At 41.8% G+C, this 15,729-nt stretch overlaps 1 protein-coding gene and 1 pseudogene across 2 annotated transcripts in view; one reads left to right on the plus strand and one right to left on the minus strand.

Moving 5' to 3' along the window:
- Positions 1-6,687, plus strand: part of smad9.L (SMAD family member 9 L homeolog) — a 31,694-nt gene extending 25,007 nt beyond the window's left edge. The window contains exon 7 of one of the 2 annotated variants that reach the window (XM_018244720.2): positions 4,932-6,687. In XM_018244720.2, the coding sequence (XP_018100209.1) occupies positions 4,932-5,075 (144 nt within the window). In that variant the 3' untranslated portion in view covers positions 5,076-6,687. 2 annotated transcript variants of the gene reach the window in all.
- A 3,097-nt stretch (positions 6,688-9,784) lies between these two features.
- On the minus strand, positions 9,785-15,176 carry LOC108708686 (annotated as a pseudogene).
- Positions 15,177-15,729: the final 553 nt, after the last annotated feature.

Genomic DNA, 15,729 nt, shown 5'->3' on the forward strand with positions numbered 1-15,729 from the left:
TAAGATTTCATCTTTAAAGGAACAGTAACACCAAAAAATTAAAGCATTTTAAAGTAATTAACATATAATATACCGTTAACATTCACTGGGAAAAGCTGTGTGTTTGTTTCAGGAAGACTACTATTGTTTATATAAATAAGCTGCTGTGTAGCCACGGGGTCAGCCATTCAACGCTCAAAAAAAGAGAAAAGACACATACGTAGCACCTAACAGATAAGAGCTGTCCAATACAATGGTGTTTTATCTGTTATACAGTATGCTAAAGGTTGCCATAGACTCAAAGATCCGCTCGTTTGGCGACATCGCCAAACGAGCGGATCTTTCCCCGATATGCCACTAACGGCATGGCTATATCGGGGGTAATACGAAAGTTCGGCCATATGGCCGAACGATCAAATTACGATGCGCCAAGGGGCTCCGCAGGTCGGTCGGGTAAAAATCCAACCTTCGTGGCCAGATATCGATCGGGGAGACCCATCGGAAGCCCCCATACACGGGCAGATAAGCTGTCAAATTGGTCCAAACGACTGATATCGGCAGCTTTATCTGCCCGTGTATGGCCACCTTAAAGGACCTGTAAAGCCCAAACATGAATTATCTTTAAAAAAGCAGCCGTGTTACTAAAAGTCTGCTGGTGTGTTACATTTACCTCTGTGTGCTTTCTTGTAGCAGCTCTGTTGATCCGTTTCCTCTGATAGTGTAGAGTAGGAGAAGCGTTTTTCCCAGCATGTCTATCTTCCCATTGCAACTCACGACCTGGATCATGCGCAGTTCCTCTCTGTAGTACTGCTGAGCATGCGCATATTGAGCAGCTTCTTCCCTGCTTACGTCGTTACTGACCTCTGTTCTGCCCTCCCTCTTTGTTAGAGCAGCTAATCACGCTGCAGGAAACGGGTTGCCATAGCAACAATCGTTGGGAGAGCAGAGCTGTGCAGCTTGCTTGCAAATATAAATGGCAGGCGAAATAGGATGATGAGATGAGTGAAGCAGAGGAAGGCAGACATTATAAATATATAGAATATCTTTTCCACTTTAATGTCAGGAATACTGGGTTAAAAAATAATGCCAGTTACATTGGTGGTCAGCAGCTACCTTCGCTATGTGTCCACGCTGTTCCTGTTTATGAGACGCGTATTGCGTGCCAGCAGCGTTGATGACGCGCGGGGTCAAGTGAAGAGGGGGAAAAAAATTGGCGCATGCGCAGTGTGGGGCAGCCGCGGGGGAAGTGACGTCGGCGCTTCTAAAATGGCGCCGGCTAACGCATGAAGAAAGGTAGAGCTTGCGAGGCAGATTACTAAGTAATGGATGGCAATGCAGAAGCGGAAATATAGCGGTTCAGGAGGCACATGTTGGGTTAACATTTTGAATACATTACCATGTCAAACCTTTCCTTCTCCTTTAAGTAACCTGTGCATTTTTCCCTTTTTCAGCTTTGAATGGCTGCCCCCATGGCATTATTTATATAAACTATTGTAGTCTTTCTGAAGCAAACACTGCAGTTTTACCAGTGCAGAGCAACAGTACATTATATTTTAATTACTTTAATACACTTTCAGTTTTTGGTGCTATGGTTCCTTTAATAAAAGGGTCTCCCCTTTAGATATATTTTTATATTTTCATAGCTGAGGGTCACAAGGGGTTAAGCACTACTGTTCCTCCTCCATTTAAATTTCATATTGGATTATGTGAATAAAGCCGACGTTTGTATTGTGATTTTAATACCGAAAATAATGGACAGTCTCTTAAGCCTCCACAGTACAAAACATCAATGGAAAATATAAATTTGTGTGTGTATAGTGAATTCACTTGAAGAAGTCTGGCTCCCTCTTGTTCCTGAATGAGTCCTTTTTTAGTGGCAATGCTATATAGAAAGAGACTTATCTCTGCAGCTCTGTATCTGATGCCATCAAGGAATGTTATTTCAATACAGACTTAGGAATAATGGGCATAGTGATCAAATAGAAAGAACGGTACGAGCCGGCCGCCTGCATTCAGATCCACACGGAGGAGTGGACAATGGTTCATCTCCGGACAGAAGCAGGAGCTGCACTCGCTATGTGGCTTATTGTTACAAAATATAAATTATTCACATCGACATAATGTACCTATCAGATTAAAGTGATGCTATTGTCGGCCAAAGCTTTGGCTTGAATAAATAAGCATCAGTGTTCTCTTTGTATCTCGCCAGAGCTGAGCAGCTGAATACAGGTATGGGATCCATTATCGGGAAACCCGTTATCCAGAAAGCTCAGAGTTACAGAAAGGCTGTCTCCCATAGACTCTATTTTATCCCATTGTCATCAAATAATTCCGATTTTTTTAAAAATTATTTCTTTTTTTCTGTAATAATAAAACAGTATCTTGTACTTGATCCCAACTAAGATATAATTAATCCTTATTGGAAGCAAAACCAGCCTATTGGGTTTATTTAATGTTTACATGATTTTCTAATAGACTTAAAAGAGATACAAATTACTGAAAGATCAGTTATCCGCAAAAGCCCCGTTCCTAAGCATTCTGGATAACAGGTCCCATACCTGTATTTGGGAAAAAAATGAACACTGCAATCCTTACATGCCTTAATATTTGTGTTGACTACAACTCCCAGCATCCTTGGCAATAGCCAGAGGCCGCAAACCAGACATAGCTGCTTTTTATCATCAGTTATTCCAAAGGGTTTTACTTATGGAAATGTTACACTGAAAATATCCATAGCTGTGGCTCTGGCTCTGACCTTTCTGGGAAATCATTTCGCAATAAGTAAATTGTCCCGGTATCACATGGCGTGCATGGGGAATCTGATATCCCTCCATAGCAACAAGATCACACTCCCCAACCCAAAAAAACAGTTTGTACCTCAGCAAGAGGCATATGAGAGCGTCTGTGGCTAATAAACCCCTGAAATGTCTGCTCTGTGCATTTCCTATATAGGAGCAGTTCCTATGTACTTAAATAGTGCTAATTAATATACATTTCCTGCTTTGATTATTATGTCGATTTGTCAGATGAAACAATTTGAGTGGTCAGGTTCCATTCTGTGCTGTGTGGTGTTAGAGTTCAGCAGCACTGAGCTCTAACGCACACCCCACTGAATCATTAAAGGGATTCTGTCATGATTTTTATGATGTAGTTTTTATTTCTAAATTACACTTCAAACAATTCTCTCTACAATATAAACTTTAATTTCTGAACCAGCAACAAGTATATTTTTTTTAGTTGAGATTTTGGTGTGGGCAGCCATCTCAGGTCAGTTTGCCTGGTCATGTGCTTTCAGAAAGAGCGAGGACTTTAGGATGGAACTACTTTCTGACAGGCTGTTGTTTCTCCTACTCAATGTAACTGAATGTGTCTCAGTGGGACCTGGATTTTACTATTGAGTGCTGTTCTTAAGTTGGCCTTACACGGGCAGATTTTTTACTTCCAAACGGCCGTTTCCAGAACGTTTCCGATAATAATGATAACCTATTGGATGGTTGATGGTGTACAAACGATTGTCGAACGAACGATCGTCTCGTCATTATCGTTCGCAAAATTGATCGGATGAGTTTAAAAATTTTAGTCGGTCAGGGATAAAATCCCTCTTTGCCCATGTCAGGATTGTAGCACAAGCCAACGAACATATACGAACAACGAACATAAACGGAAGGACCCAAATGTTCTTTGCTGAAAGCTTCATTTGTAACTATATGAACTATGTAAAGAAATAAATTGGTGCTGACTGCAGGAATATCACTCTATCACCTCATATGTGAAATAAGTTTATTATGCCATAGCAGAAATCCATATGTCTGTATGGAGCAGGGAAGGAGAAACTGACTATTTACTACAGACAGTGACACAATGCTGGCACCACTCCTTGTTTGTTGAACAACGTTCATCCGTATACGAGGCAAACAATACAGTTATATCTGTTCATGTAATCGTTCTCTGTGGATGGCATATCGTATGGTAAAATAATCGGCAGACGATCGTTTAACGAGCAGAACGATAAAAGTATGCCCGTGTATGGCCACTTTTAGATCTACCAGGCAGCTATTATCTTGTTTTAGGGAGCTGCTATCTATTAACCTTTCCATTGTTCTGTTGTTAGGCTCCTGGTGGGGGGGGGGGGAGGGGGGGTTGATATCACTCCAATTTGCAGTACAGCAGTAAAGAGTGACTGAAGTTTATCAGAGCACAAGTCACATGACTGGGGGCATCTGGAAACTGACAATATGTCTTCCCCATGTCAGATTTAAAAATTAAATATAAAAAAATCTGTTTGCTCATTTCAGAAACGGTATGGATGCACAAAATCCACTATTCACCTTTGTGAAAATTTCGGCTGAATACCGAAGCGGGGCGGGAAAGAAAAAAGTGTGAACATTTTTTTCACTTCCTTGCTTTGTGATGAAAAGTCGCGATTTCCCTCCCTGTCCCTAATTTACAAATGCAAATTTGGATTTGGTTCGGCCAGACACAAGGATTCGGCCGAATCCTGATGAAAAAGGCCGAACCAAATCCAGGATTCGGTGCATCACTAAGAAATGGATTTCAGTGCAGAATTCTGCTGGAGCAGCACTATTAACTGATACGTTTTGATAAAAACATTTTTTCCCATGACAGTATCCCTTTAAGCCCTGGAAAATAACAAACATTGTTCTAAGAGTTAATAGAGGTTAAATGAACTAGCAGTGGCGGAACTACCAGGGGAGCAGGGGGTGCGAAAATGCGGCCGTGCGGAGGGGGCGGGGCCCGGCTGCGCGTCACGCACCAGGGCCCGCCCCCCTCTAGGATCGCTTCTGTGAACTAATGTCAACCACAGAGAAGAGGAGCTGCGTTGCCATGAATGTTTGGTGCATTATCCTGTATAGATATCACTGTGTGCTGATGGACATGTCTAACATCGTTCGTTCTAAGCCCCTAAGTAACGATGTATTGTTTCATTCTAGGGATGGGGAGCAGAATATCACCGACAGGATGTCACTAGCACCCCCTGCTGGATTGAAATCCATCTACACGGGCCGCTTCAATGGCTGGACAAGGTTCTGACACAGATGGGTTCACCGCATAATCCAATCTCTTCCGTATCGTAAACTCTCCGCGGCCACACAACGCAGGCAAGGACACACCTGGGACTAGTTGCCCTTATATAAAAGAGCACATAATGCCAGTCACACGCCTCAGCAGAAAAAGGCACCCACAACCCATAATCTTTTCTGACTTTTAGGTATCGGATATATTCCATAGATATATATAAACCACTTTCCTGTTCTTTTAACAGTCCAGGAAACAGTACCACCTTTTGGGTCATAAGGAATAGGGCTTAATGGGGTGGGGCTTAAAGCAGGGATGCCTGCTTGGTAGAATGGGGTGTGTCCTGGGCAGGTCTGGGCGTGGCCAAGCATGCCTTCTTTAGATGAATTAAAGGGGTACTATTTATATTTAGATGGCATCACACAAGGGGCCTAGCTAAGCAGAGGGCTGAGGATCCAGTAGTATGGTAGTATAGTCCCATAGTATTTCTAATGATGGTCCTGCCATGAAAAAAAAATTCCAAATACACTCCATTGATTTACCCATCAGCCCTTTAGATCTGCGACTCTTCCTCCTGAAACTTATATGGTATGTGGTTCGATGACCCTTTTGTGGTCTGTTGTGAAGGGCTATATAAATAAGTAATAACTGCATTACATGGGCTTGGATTAGGCTTCCCTACTTGAAATGAAGGGAGATGATTGAGTCCTGCCCCTCCCCCACCATAGCATTTGCTTGCTGTGCTACACTTACACCCATGGGTTAAGGGAAGGCTGATATCCAAACAAAGGTGCAGAACCCATGTATCTAATTAGCATTATCAATGTGCCCTTTTATAGAAGAGCCAATCATCTTTAGGCCTTACTGTCGCCATTTTTGTCAGCGGGTAGCCATTGGCCGTGTACTGTACATACATGCATTTCAGTAATGTGTTTTTAGTGTAACGATTATGCTTTTTATATATATATTGTACATACTGTTTCTATGGAGAGAGCACTTCACCAGTACTGACTATAAGAATAACAGGCGGAACGGAGTTTCGCTTTATTTCTAACCAATCGGTTCTCAGATCCAGAAACAAAGTAGTCCGGCTCCATGCACTTAAACAAGGTACATTTTGGAAAATGTATGTGTTTTTAGTTTTTTTCTAAATAATTATTTAATTATTTTTTGATTATTCCTTTCCCTTGCTGGTGCCGCCGGTCCCTGTATTGCTCTATATTGCATCGTTAGGGTAAAGATTTTTTTGTATGTTTTTTTGTATAGTGAGCTAGAGATAAAGACTGTCGTTCTGACATATATACTGTATATAGGGATCTTGCTGTTTCTGCAACTGCCAGCTTCTTGAATCAGGAATACACCCTGCCTCTCTGGTTCTGAAAGTCCAGTCACAATCATAATGTTACAAAGATTCCTGTAAAGCTGGATATAGACCAGAGTACCAGCCTGTCCCCTGCCCTCGATAATGGCATGGACAGTTGGTTCTGATTGGGCCTCTAATGCTATTCTTTACAGCGTTATATATGTATATAAATATCTATAAATATCTAGTGTTCCTGGCCAAGTATTCCCTGTATTGCCTCACTTGCTTCTGGTGTGTCAGCTCTCTGGGATATACTGTCAGATGTTGAATGCACTGCATTAATCAGTAAATAAAGAAGTAACATACAATTTTCCTTTTGCCTCTTACTCTATACAGATTTAACAGCAGGGAACACACACATATAATCATCCTCATCCAACTAAACACCACCAATCCCACACTCAACGCCTGTGCAGAAATAATATAGGGTCTTTGCATCTTCTAGGATGTCTGCACTGCTTTGTGAATACCTACTGAGATTCTTTAGCTGCCTCTGGCTGCACCACCTGGTTTGGAGATGGTGATGGCTTCACAAGTCCACCTGCATTAATAGACAAAGCAGAGCTAGATTCAGAACAGGAGTAGGCACAGTGAGTGCAACTATACAGAGGTGAAAGGAGCGCATTTTGACTCAAGTATCTTTAATGAAGAGTTTTTCATTCAACTGGAGGTGGCCATACATGGGCCGATAAAAGCTGCCGACAGACCGAGTCAGCAGCTTATTGGCCCGTGTATGCGGCTCCCCGACGGGCTTCCCCAGATTAAGATCTCGATCGGATGGGACTAAAAATCCCGTCGGATCGCGGCTGCATCTGTTCGTTGATGCGGTCCCGTGATCTGCCCGTCCATTACAATTTGTTAGGATCCGATTGTTGGGCCCTAGGATTGGATCAGCCCGATATTGCCCAGCTCAAGGTCATATCGGGGAGAAATCCGCTCGTTTGGCGACATCGCCAAATGAACAGATCTCTCAGTGTATGGCCACCTTGACTGTGCGGAAATGTGTGGGCTAGCAACTGCCCTTGTGGTCTTAAATGGTATAGCAGGTCACGAATATCATCATATACCATCATATATATACATAAATATACATACATCTATACACACACACACACACACACTCAGGGGCAGATTTAATAAGGGTTGAATTGAAAATTAATTTTTGAATTTTTTTTTATGGTCAAATTCGACTAGACAGTTATCCAAATTCTTCGTTTTTTAAAAAATTGGAATTAGATTTTTGAGATATATCATACACTGGCTCTTTAAGTATTCAAATTTGACTATGCGCCACCTAAAACCAGCCACATTGCTGTTTAAGTCAACGGGAGAGGTCCAGGGATTCATTTGGTGATGTTTGCAGCCTTCCTGACATTCACGTTTTTTTTCGGAGCAAAAACTCGAATCGCTTTTGATCGAATTAGATGCGAGTTTTCAGGTCCTTTAAAATTCGTCCGAGAACGTGTCAATATCAAGTATGTTCTGCACCCGCAATAGCCCCCCTCAAAGTCGCCCCCAGCCCACGCGAACCTTGGTGCAACAGACCGGCTGACACTACTAACAGATCTACCGTATTGCTTCAGTGACGCTGGGCTGGGGGAGGAGTGATCCTTCCATAGGCTGAAGTCCTGTTTTCATTCGTAATCAGCCTATGGAAGGATCGCGCCGCTCCAGCCCAGCGTCACTGAAGCAGCACTGAAGATCTTTTAGCTGTGTCGGGTCAAAGCAGTTGGCCTTGAGGGGGAACTATTGCGGGTGCAGCGCATACTTGATACTGACACATTCCTTGATTTCTATAGGAACATCTCGTTATCGCTTTAAGAAAAAACTCAAATGGAAAAAAACTTGATTCTGCAAGTTCAAATTGCAAAACCAAAATACTCTAATTAATTAAATGGCTTGAATTGTTTTCTGGCACAGCCCTCCAAAAAAAACTCGATCATGAAGGCTATTAAAATCTTCAAAAGGTTCAAGGGACCTCTGCCATTGACTCCTACTCAACAGGTTTTATCTGTTTTCAGATTTTAGCTATTTCCAGGGTCAGGGTATAATAAATCTCGAAAAAGTGCAACTTTTTTTAACCCGAAAACGTGAGTTTTGAACAAAAACAAAAAAATCAACTTGAAAACTTGAATTTTCGTGGAAAACACAACTCGAGCCTTGATAAATAAGGGACTGTCAATTTCTGCAACTGCAAAGGAAGGAACACACAATACGACGAGTTGGCTATGAAAGATTCTATTGATGAACAGCATATATACATACAGTACAGACATACAGAATACAATTCAATACAAATGAACAATATGACAAATAGGTCATCATAAAACTACAAAATCTGAACAAGTACTACATTCTCTTTAAAAGAAACATAATTTCTATGAACACATAATCCCAGGGAACGTCCACCTTCTGTTAACCAGCTAATATGTGGTATGCAAATAACTCCCCATCATGAACAGCAGCATGATCTTAACACTTTTACATACACTTTGGGGCCCATTTACTTAGCTCGAGTGAAGGAGTAGAATAAAAAAAACTTCGAATTTCGAATGTTTTTTTTTTTTGGCTACTTCGACCATCGAATGGGCTAATTCGACCTTCGACTACGACTTCGAATCGAACAATTCGAACTAAAAATCGTTTGACTATTCGACCATTCGATAGTCGAAGTACTGTTTCTTTAAAAAAAAACAAAAAACTTTGACCCCCTAGTTCGCCACCTAAAACCTACCGAAGTCAATGTTAGCCTATGGGGAAGGTCCCCATAGGCTTTGCAATCTTTTTGGGTCGAAGAAAAATCGTTAGATCGATGATTAAAATCCTTCGAACCGAACGATTCGAAGGATTTAATCGTTCGATCAAACGATTTTTCGTTCGATCAAACGAATTGTGGTAAATCCTTCAACTTCGATATTCGAAGTCGAAGGATTTAACTTCGACAGTCGAATAGCGAGGGTTAATTAACCCTCGATATTCGACCATAAGTAAATTTGGCCCCTAGCGTAAAGATAACAGAGACTTCACAAAGATGTAAAAATACAGAGAAACAGTCTGAGAAAACTGGTAGCATGACTTGATTTAAAGAGATACTGACATCAGAAAATAACCTTTTTTAACTATCTATCATAACATTGTCTTTGAATGCTGTTTATAATTTTGCCATATAAGTATTTGCCTGATGCTGTTACATTACGTTTCTTACCCCCATGTTCCTCTATGAGGGGGCTGCCATATTTGTGCAGCAGGAGTCCGTTCGCATTAAAAACTGACCGGTTAAGAAGGGACAGTCAGGTTGGTAAAAATCAGGTTTAGGAACTTCAAGTGACAATTGTTTACAAAAGCAGAACTATTAGCGAAAAACGATCAACATGACCTATAGGTAACTTTTAATGCAGAATAGTATTTTGAAAAGAAAAATGTTAGTGTCAGTATCACTTTAATATTAAAGGGGTAGCTCGCCTTTTACTATTTTATACAATGACTTATTCTTAGCAACTCTGCTATTGGTCGCCATAATTTTTTTTGTTTGTTTTAATTATTTGCCTTCCTCGTTTGCTTCATAAACCTATTGTGAGGCTATGATTTTATTATTACTTATCTTTATATTCAGACCTCTTCAATCCATCTTCCAGTCATTCAAAGCACTGCCTGATTGCTATAATAAACTGGACCATAGCAACCACACAGCTGCTGAAATTCCAAACTCGTGAGCTGCTAAACAAAAGGTCACAGCAATCAAAAACTACAAAAAAAGACCAATTGCAATTTGTCTCAGAACATTATTCTTTAAAAAAAAATTAATTTAAAGGCAAACTATACCTTTAAGCATACAGTTACTTCAGCCATTGGCCCTTATGTACATAACAACATATTTCTTCCCAAACGATACAAACATGCTACCTTGCTAATCTGCCATTGTTACACTAGAGGAAGGGACCTCGGTTAACATGGCTGCTCCCATTCATACACAGATGTCGTATTTTATGGAATAATACAAAAAAAAAAGAAAAAACACAGAGTAAAACACAACAAATCCATATTAAAACACTTTTAACCTGGTTACAAAACGCGGCATTTCAAAGGTAAAAAGTCACAGACTGGCTTTAACCTCTGAATGTTCCCATTGGGAAAAAAAAGGGAATATTGCTTCAATATCAGTAGAAACAAGAAGCTGTTTCAGTGGTGCCCACGTGTAGCCACTAGAACCAACTCTTTCCATTTTTTGTTCAGTGTGTCCAGAAACAGATAAAATTCAGATGCAAATAAATAAAGTCTCAGGCAATGAATGATAGAAAGAAGGAAGGTCTTCTTCATGCAGATCCCAAGTCATTGGGGGGAGCCTTGGGAAGACTGTCTTTGTTCAAACGCTTGGCGAGAAGCTGCTGCTGGGTCTGCAGGAAGTGGACAACGTCTGGGCTTCTGAGCAGAGACTTGCGGAAAGAGAGAAAAAGGATTAACTGAGGCGTGTACAGAAATATTACGCAAATACAATTAGGGCCTATTTATCACAATGTCACAATTCGAGAAAATATCACCAGTGATGTTGACCATAGCAACCAACCAGCAATTAGATTCCAACAGTCTCCTACAATTTAGAAACCAAATCTGATTGGTTTCTGTGGGTAACATCACTGGTGACGTTTTTCTTCCAATTTTTACACAGCATGATAAATGGACCCCTTAAAGGAGAAGGAAACCCAGTCGGCGCAAAAACCCTCCCCCCCTCCTGTGTGTTGCCCATCCTCCCTCCTCCCCCCTGGCCTACCCGTCCCGCTGGGCAAATGCCCCTAACTTGTTACTTACCCTTCTGCGCAGGTCCAGTCCAGGGAGTTCACAGACGACATCTTCTTCCAAGCGATCTTCTTCCTGCCTTGACCGGCGCATGCGCAGTAGGAGCATTTTGCCGGTACAGATCTACTGTGCATGCGCCAAAAGTCACGAAGTGAAATCGGAAAACTTTGTGACTTTTGGCGCATACGCAGTAGATCCATACCGGCGAAATGCTCCTACTGCGCATGCCCAAAACGCAGGTCAAAGCAGGAAGAAGATCGCGTGGAAGAAGATGTCGTCAGTGAACTCTGTAGACTGGACCTGCGCAGAAAGGTAAGTAACAAGTTAGGGGCATTTTCCCAGGGGGACAGGTAGGCCAGGGGGGAGGAGGGAGGGGAAGCAACACAGGGGAGGGGGGGAGGGTTTTTGCACCCAGGGGGTTTCCTTCTCCTTTAATGCGCAAATGGGAAGAGGAAGATAGCACTCATACTATAACATCCTCCTGCTTTTTATCCATACAAAACGTGCAGCTGTACATCCCCGGAAAAAGTTTTTATCGATCAATATTGTTTGGCACCTGTGATATTTTTCATGTCGCAGATGACCGACGTTTTTCTGCATCGCTGGTCACTTATGGGCCCTCTACAGAACAATCAGACTTAGGCCTCACCCCATGGCTTCATGTTACTCTGTAGTTAAGCCATTGCTTCGGGCTTATTGCTTATTTATATAGCACCAGCATATTCTACAGAGTTTTACATCATTCACATTAGCTGCTGTCCCAGTGGAGATTACCATTTTAGGTCCTGATCAAGCTCACTCATAGTAGGGTTCATTTTATCAGACGCAAATGAGTCTGCCTTGTGTTTTTGTAGCGTGGGAGAAAACTGGAGTCCCCTGAGGAAACCCACATAATCATGGGGAGAACAAAGAGTTCCTGTGCTTTGGCTGGATGTAGGATCCCAGCACTGCAAGGACACTGCACAACAGTGGTATGAGAAATTAATACAATAATCCAGGTAATCCCAAAGGGTTCACAATGTTTTTCTTGCAAATGAATAAAAATATTATAGCCGAGAAAAAATGCATCGAAAGAAACTAGGGATGTCTGAATCCCGGATCAAGTTCAGGATTTGGATGAATCCGAGCCTTTATCATCATGATTCGATATCCGTCGAACCCAAGTGCCTGGCCACACCATTTAGGTCACGTGATTAAGGAACGTGTAAAATGTTTCCCCCTCGCTAATTTGCATATTTGCTGAATCCCAAAAAAGTGTTGATGATAAAACAGCAGCTTGTACTTTAGTACCTCAGCAGCAGGAATCCATGTTGGTGGCAAAAAAAAAATCCTAGTGGGTGTTTAAATGATTTTTAGTAAAATTTTTTTATTAAAGAACATCCCTTTTGTATCGTTTGGGAAGAAAAAACCCCAAGTACCAAGCATTAGGGATAACAGATCCTATAGCTGTACTTATTTTACCTACATTCTTTTCTGCTCCCTACTACTTCTGAACCAATGTTGCAAGCCAGCTTATTAAAAAAAGCTTAGAGAGAACAGACTCCTATTATATTGTTATATTGAGTCCCCTTTGAAGTGCACGTCACCCCACTGAAAGTATGAGCTTATAATACCTGTACTGCAGTGGTGGCCACCCACACCAGGAGCACCTGCCACTCCAATTGTTTCCCTCACCGGAAGTGTGGGATAACTCCCACACCCTCTCTGTGCTGGTGGCCTAGCAGTCATGGGGACCATAAAAAAAAACTATTGTTCCCCCAAACCTCTCTTTCTGTTAGCCCACATCTCTAGTGGGGGGGGAGGGGTGGAAGTCTTGCACAGACTACGGGACACAAAACTAGGGAGAAGAATGTTGGCAGCTAAAAAGCTTTACTGTCATAGAGTTTCCATACCTACTACCTGGTAAATAAAAGCCAACCCAATTGTAAGTGGCACTTGCAAGCAGAAATCCCTGAAAAAGGAATAGCCATTAAAAAAACTAGGGACAAACCTGATATTCACTATTTCAGCAGAAGAAATACCTAAGCAGGAGGTAAGTATAGAAAAGCTTCAACTGATGTAATATAATAAAGTTGACGTTTCAATATAAAGATATGTTATTTATGCCGTGCCAGTGGAAAGCAGACACGCAAGTTCATGTACAGACAGCAGCAGTTTATATATTGTACATATATTTACAACTGACTCCAGTGAAATGTAACAGAATACTTACCAGCCGCTTCTGGTTTAATACTTGTTCCAGTAATGAGGGTCGTGTAGGTCGATCCCCGACAGAACTAGGCCTTTGTTTGGTAAGAGAGATCGGACACTCGGAGTTCTCCTGCACGGGACGGTTTAGATGTAAATAGAGTAATTAACACAAAACATTCTGAAAAACACCCATATTTAGCTGCTACATTATTAATCTTAAATTCACTTAAAAGCAAAATAAATTGCCATTATTTACATAGTAGCAGCTATATGCTCCCACGGTGAAGTTGCCAACATTTTTCATGACACAAAATCACCCCTTTAGAGCTCATTCTAGAATCACTTGCATCCAAGGTATATCTGTACAGAGCCAGCAGATGTGTGGCAGTCTTGTCTTTACTACATGTTATAAAGCAGCTGGTAAGTACAGAGATCCTTTACCCTGTGCCTCAATCAAGGTATAAGGGCTTGAGAGGGGACATGTACCACCCCCATGAATACAGTGTAAGCCCAGTATTGGTTGGGGAAGCACAGACACTTGTTGCACAGGTAGTACAAATCTTGCCACTTGCTGAGCACAACCAGCATTCTAAAGATCATACACGTCACGCATTAAACATTCTAAAGATCATACACTTCATGCATTAAACATTCTAAAGATCATACACGTCAGGCATTAAACATTCTAAAGATCGTACATGTCATGCATTAAACATTCTAAAGATCGTACATGTCACGCATTAAGCATTCTAAAGATCATACACGTCACGCATTAAACATTCTAAAGATCATACACTTCATGCATTAAACATTCTAAAGATCGTACACGTTACGCATTAAACATTCTAAAGATCGTACACGTCAGGCATTAAACATTCTAAAGATCGTACATGTCATGCATTAAACATTCTAAAGATCATACATGTCATGCATTAAACATTCTAAAGATCATACATGTCATGCATTAAACATTCTAAAGATCATACATGTCATGCATTAAACATTCTAAAGATCATACATGTCATACATTAAACATTCTAAAGATCGTAGATGTCAGGCATGAAACATTCTAAAGATCATACGTCATGCATGAAACATTCTAAAGATCGTACATGTCATGCATTAAACATTCTAAAGATCGTACATGTCAGGCATGAAACATTCTAAAGACATTTGATGCTTTAGCCATTCCCTGGGTGGAGTATAACACACAGGCAGCGTAACTGACAGGGACTGATGTGAATGAAATATAATGTCAGTAAATTGGATTTGCCCATGACCCTGTCTGACCTCCATCTTGCTGCTGGCACTGCTCATGGCCTGATCATTCTTCTTCTTGTTCTTGTACTTGTCCTTGTACATCTTGTTGCGGTGCTTCTTGCACATCCACGGCTTCCTCTGTTTGGCCACCTGACTAGTGGTCTCATGGCAGCCCTGGTAAGTGCACGACTTGGTCACTACACTGTCATTATCCCCGGAGTTATCCTCGTCCTCTAGCTCCTCGGGGCTGGCCGTGCTGTCCAGCAGGTCACTGTTCTCCTCCTCGGGCTCCACGGATTCCACGGGCACCATGTTAAAGTAGAGCACCCTGGAGTCCATCTCGGCCGGGTACTGGCTGTACTGCTGCAACTCCTGGCCGACTCCATCTGTCTCTGCCGGCTGCAGGGTAGTCAGTTCCACGGTGCCTTCATCCGGGTCCTCTTCATCCTCTTCCCGAGAGGCCACGGGCTGCAGCATCCTGCTCTGGCGCCACTAGCACCCAAACTAACGAGCTGTCAGCGCGCACTGATGACGTCACGCGTGGTGGGAAGGCGACCCGGAAGTGTGTTTTTTTCCTCTGTGTAGTAACTTGGCTCTTGTCAGAGCTACAGTAAAACATCTAGGAACCTGGACCCATATACAAATAAATGGATTTCTATACATATAAATACCTCTACTGTATCTTAGTCGTGCGTTTATAAACAGCTCGTCTCAAATATCGCTTCTATTATGTGTACCCGTGGGTGTGCAGTCGTGCAAGTTAAAATTGGACTTTGGGGGGGGATTTATGTTTACATAGGATATAACATGAGCCCTGTTGAATACAATGGGGCAGATTCACTAAAGGGTGAAACGGCTGTTGCTAGAGACAATTTCCCAGAAATCTCATCTGCGGACTGCAGGGACATCACCAATTCACTAACACTAGCTAATTCTCTAGCATAATTTTTTCTCTAGCGAATTTTACTGGACGTTACCTCTTTGGTCAGAGTTTACTTCTCCACCTCAGACCAGGCAAACTGATAAAACAAAGCTAGATCTTCCTCAATCTTCATATACTGTATGAAGGAAATGCATTAAAGGAGAACCAAACCCTTAATTATAAA

Source organism: Xenopus laevis, chromosome 2L (genome assembly GCF_017654675.1).
Source record: "Xenopus laevis strain J_2021 chromosome 2L, Xenopus_laevis_v10.1, whole genome shotgun sequence".
In the NCBI taxonomy this organism is placed as follows: domain Eukaryota; kingdom Metazoa; phylum Chordata; class Amphibia; order Anura; family Pipidae; genus Xenopus; species Xenopus laevis.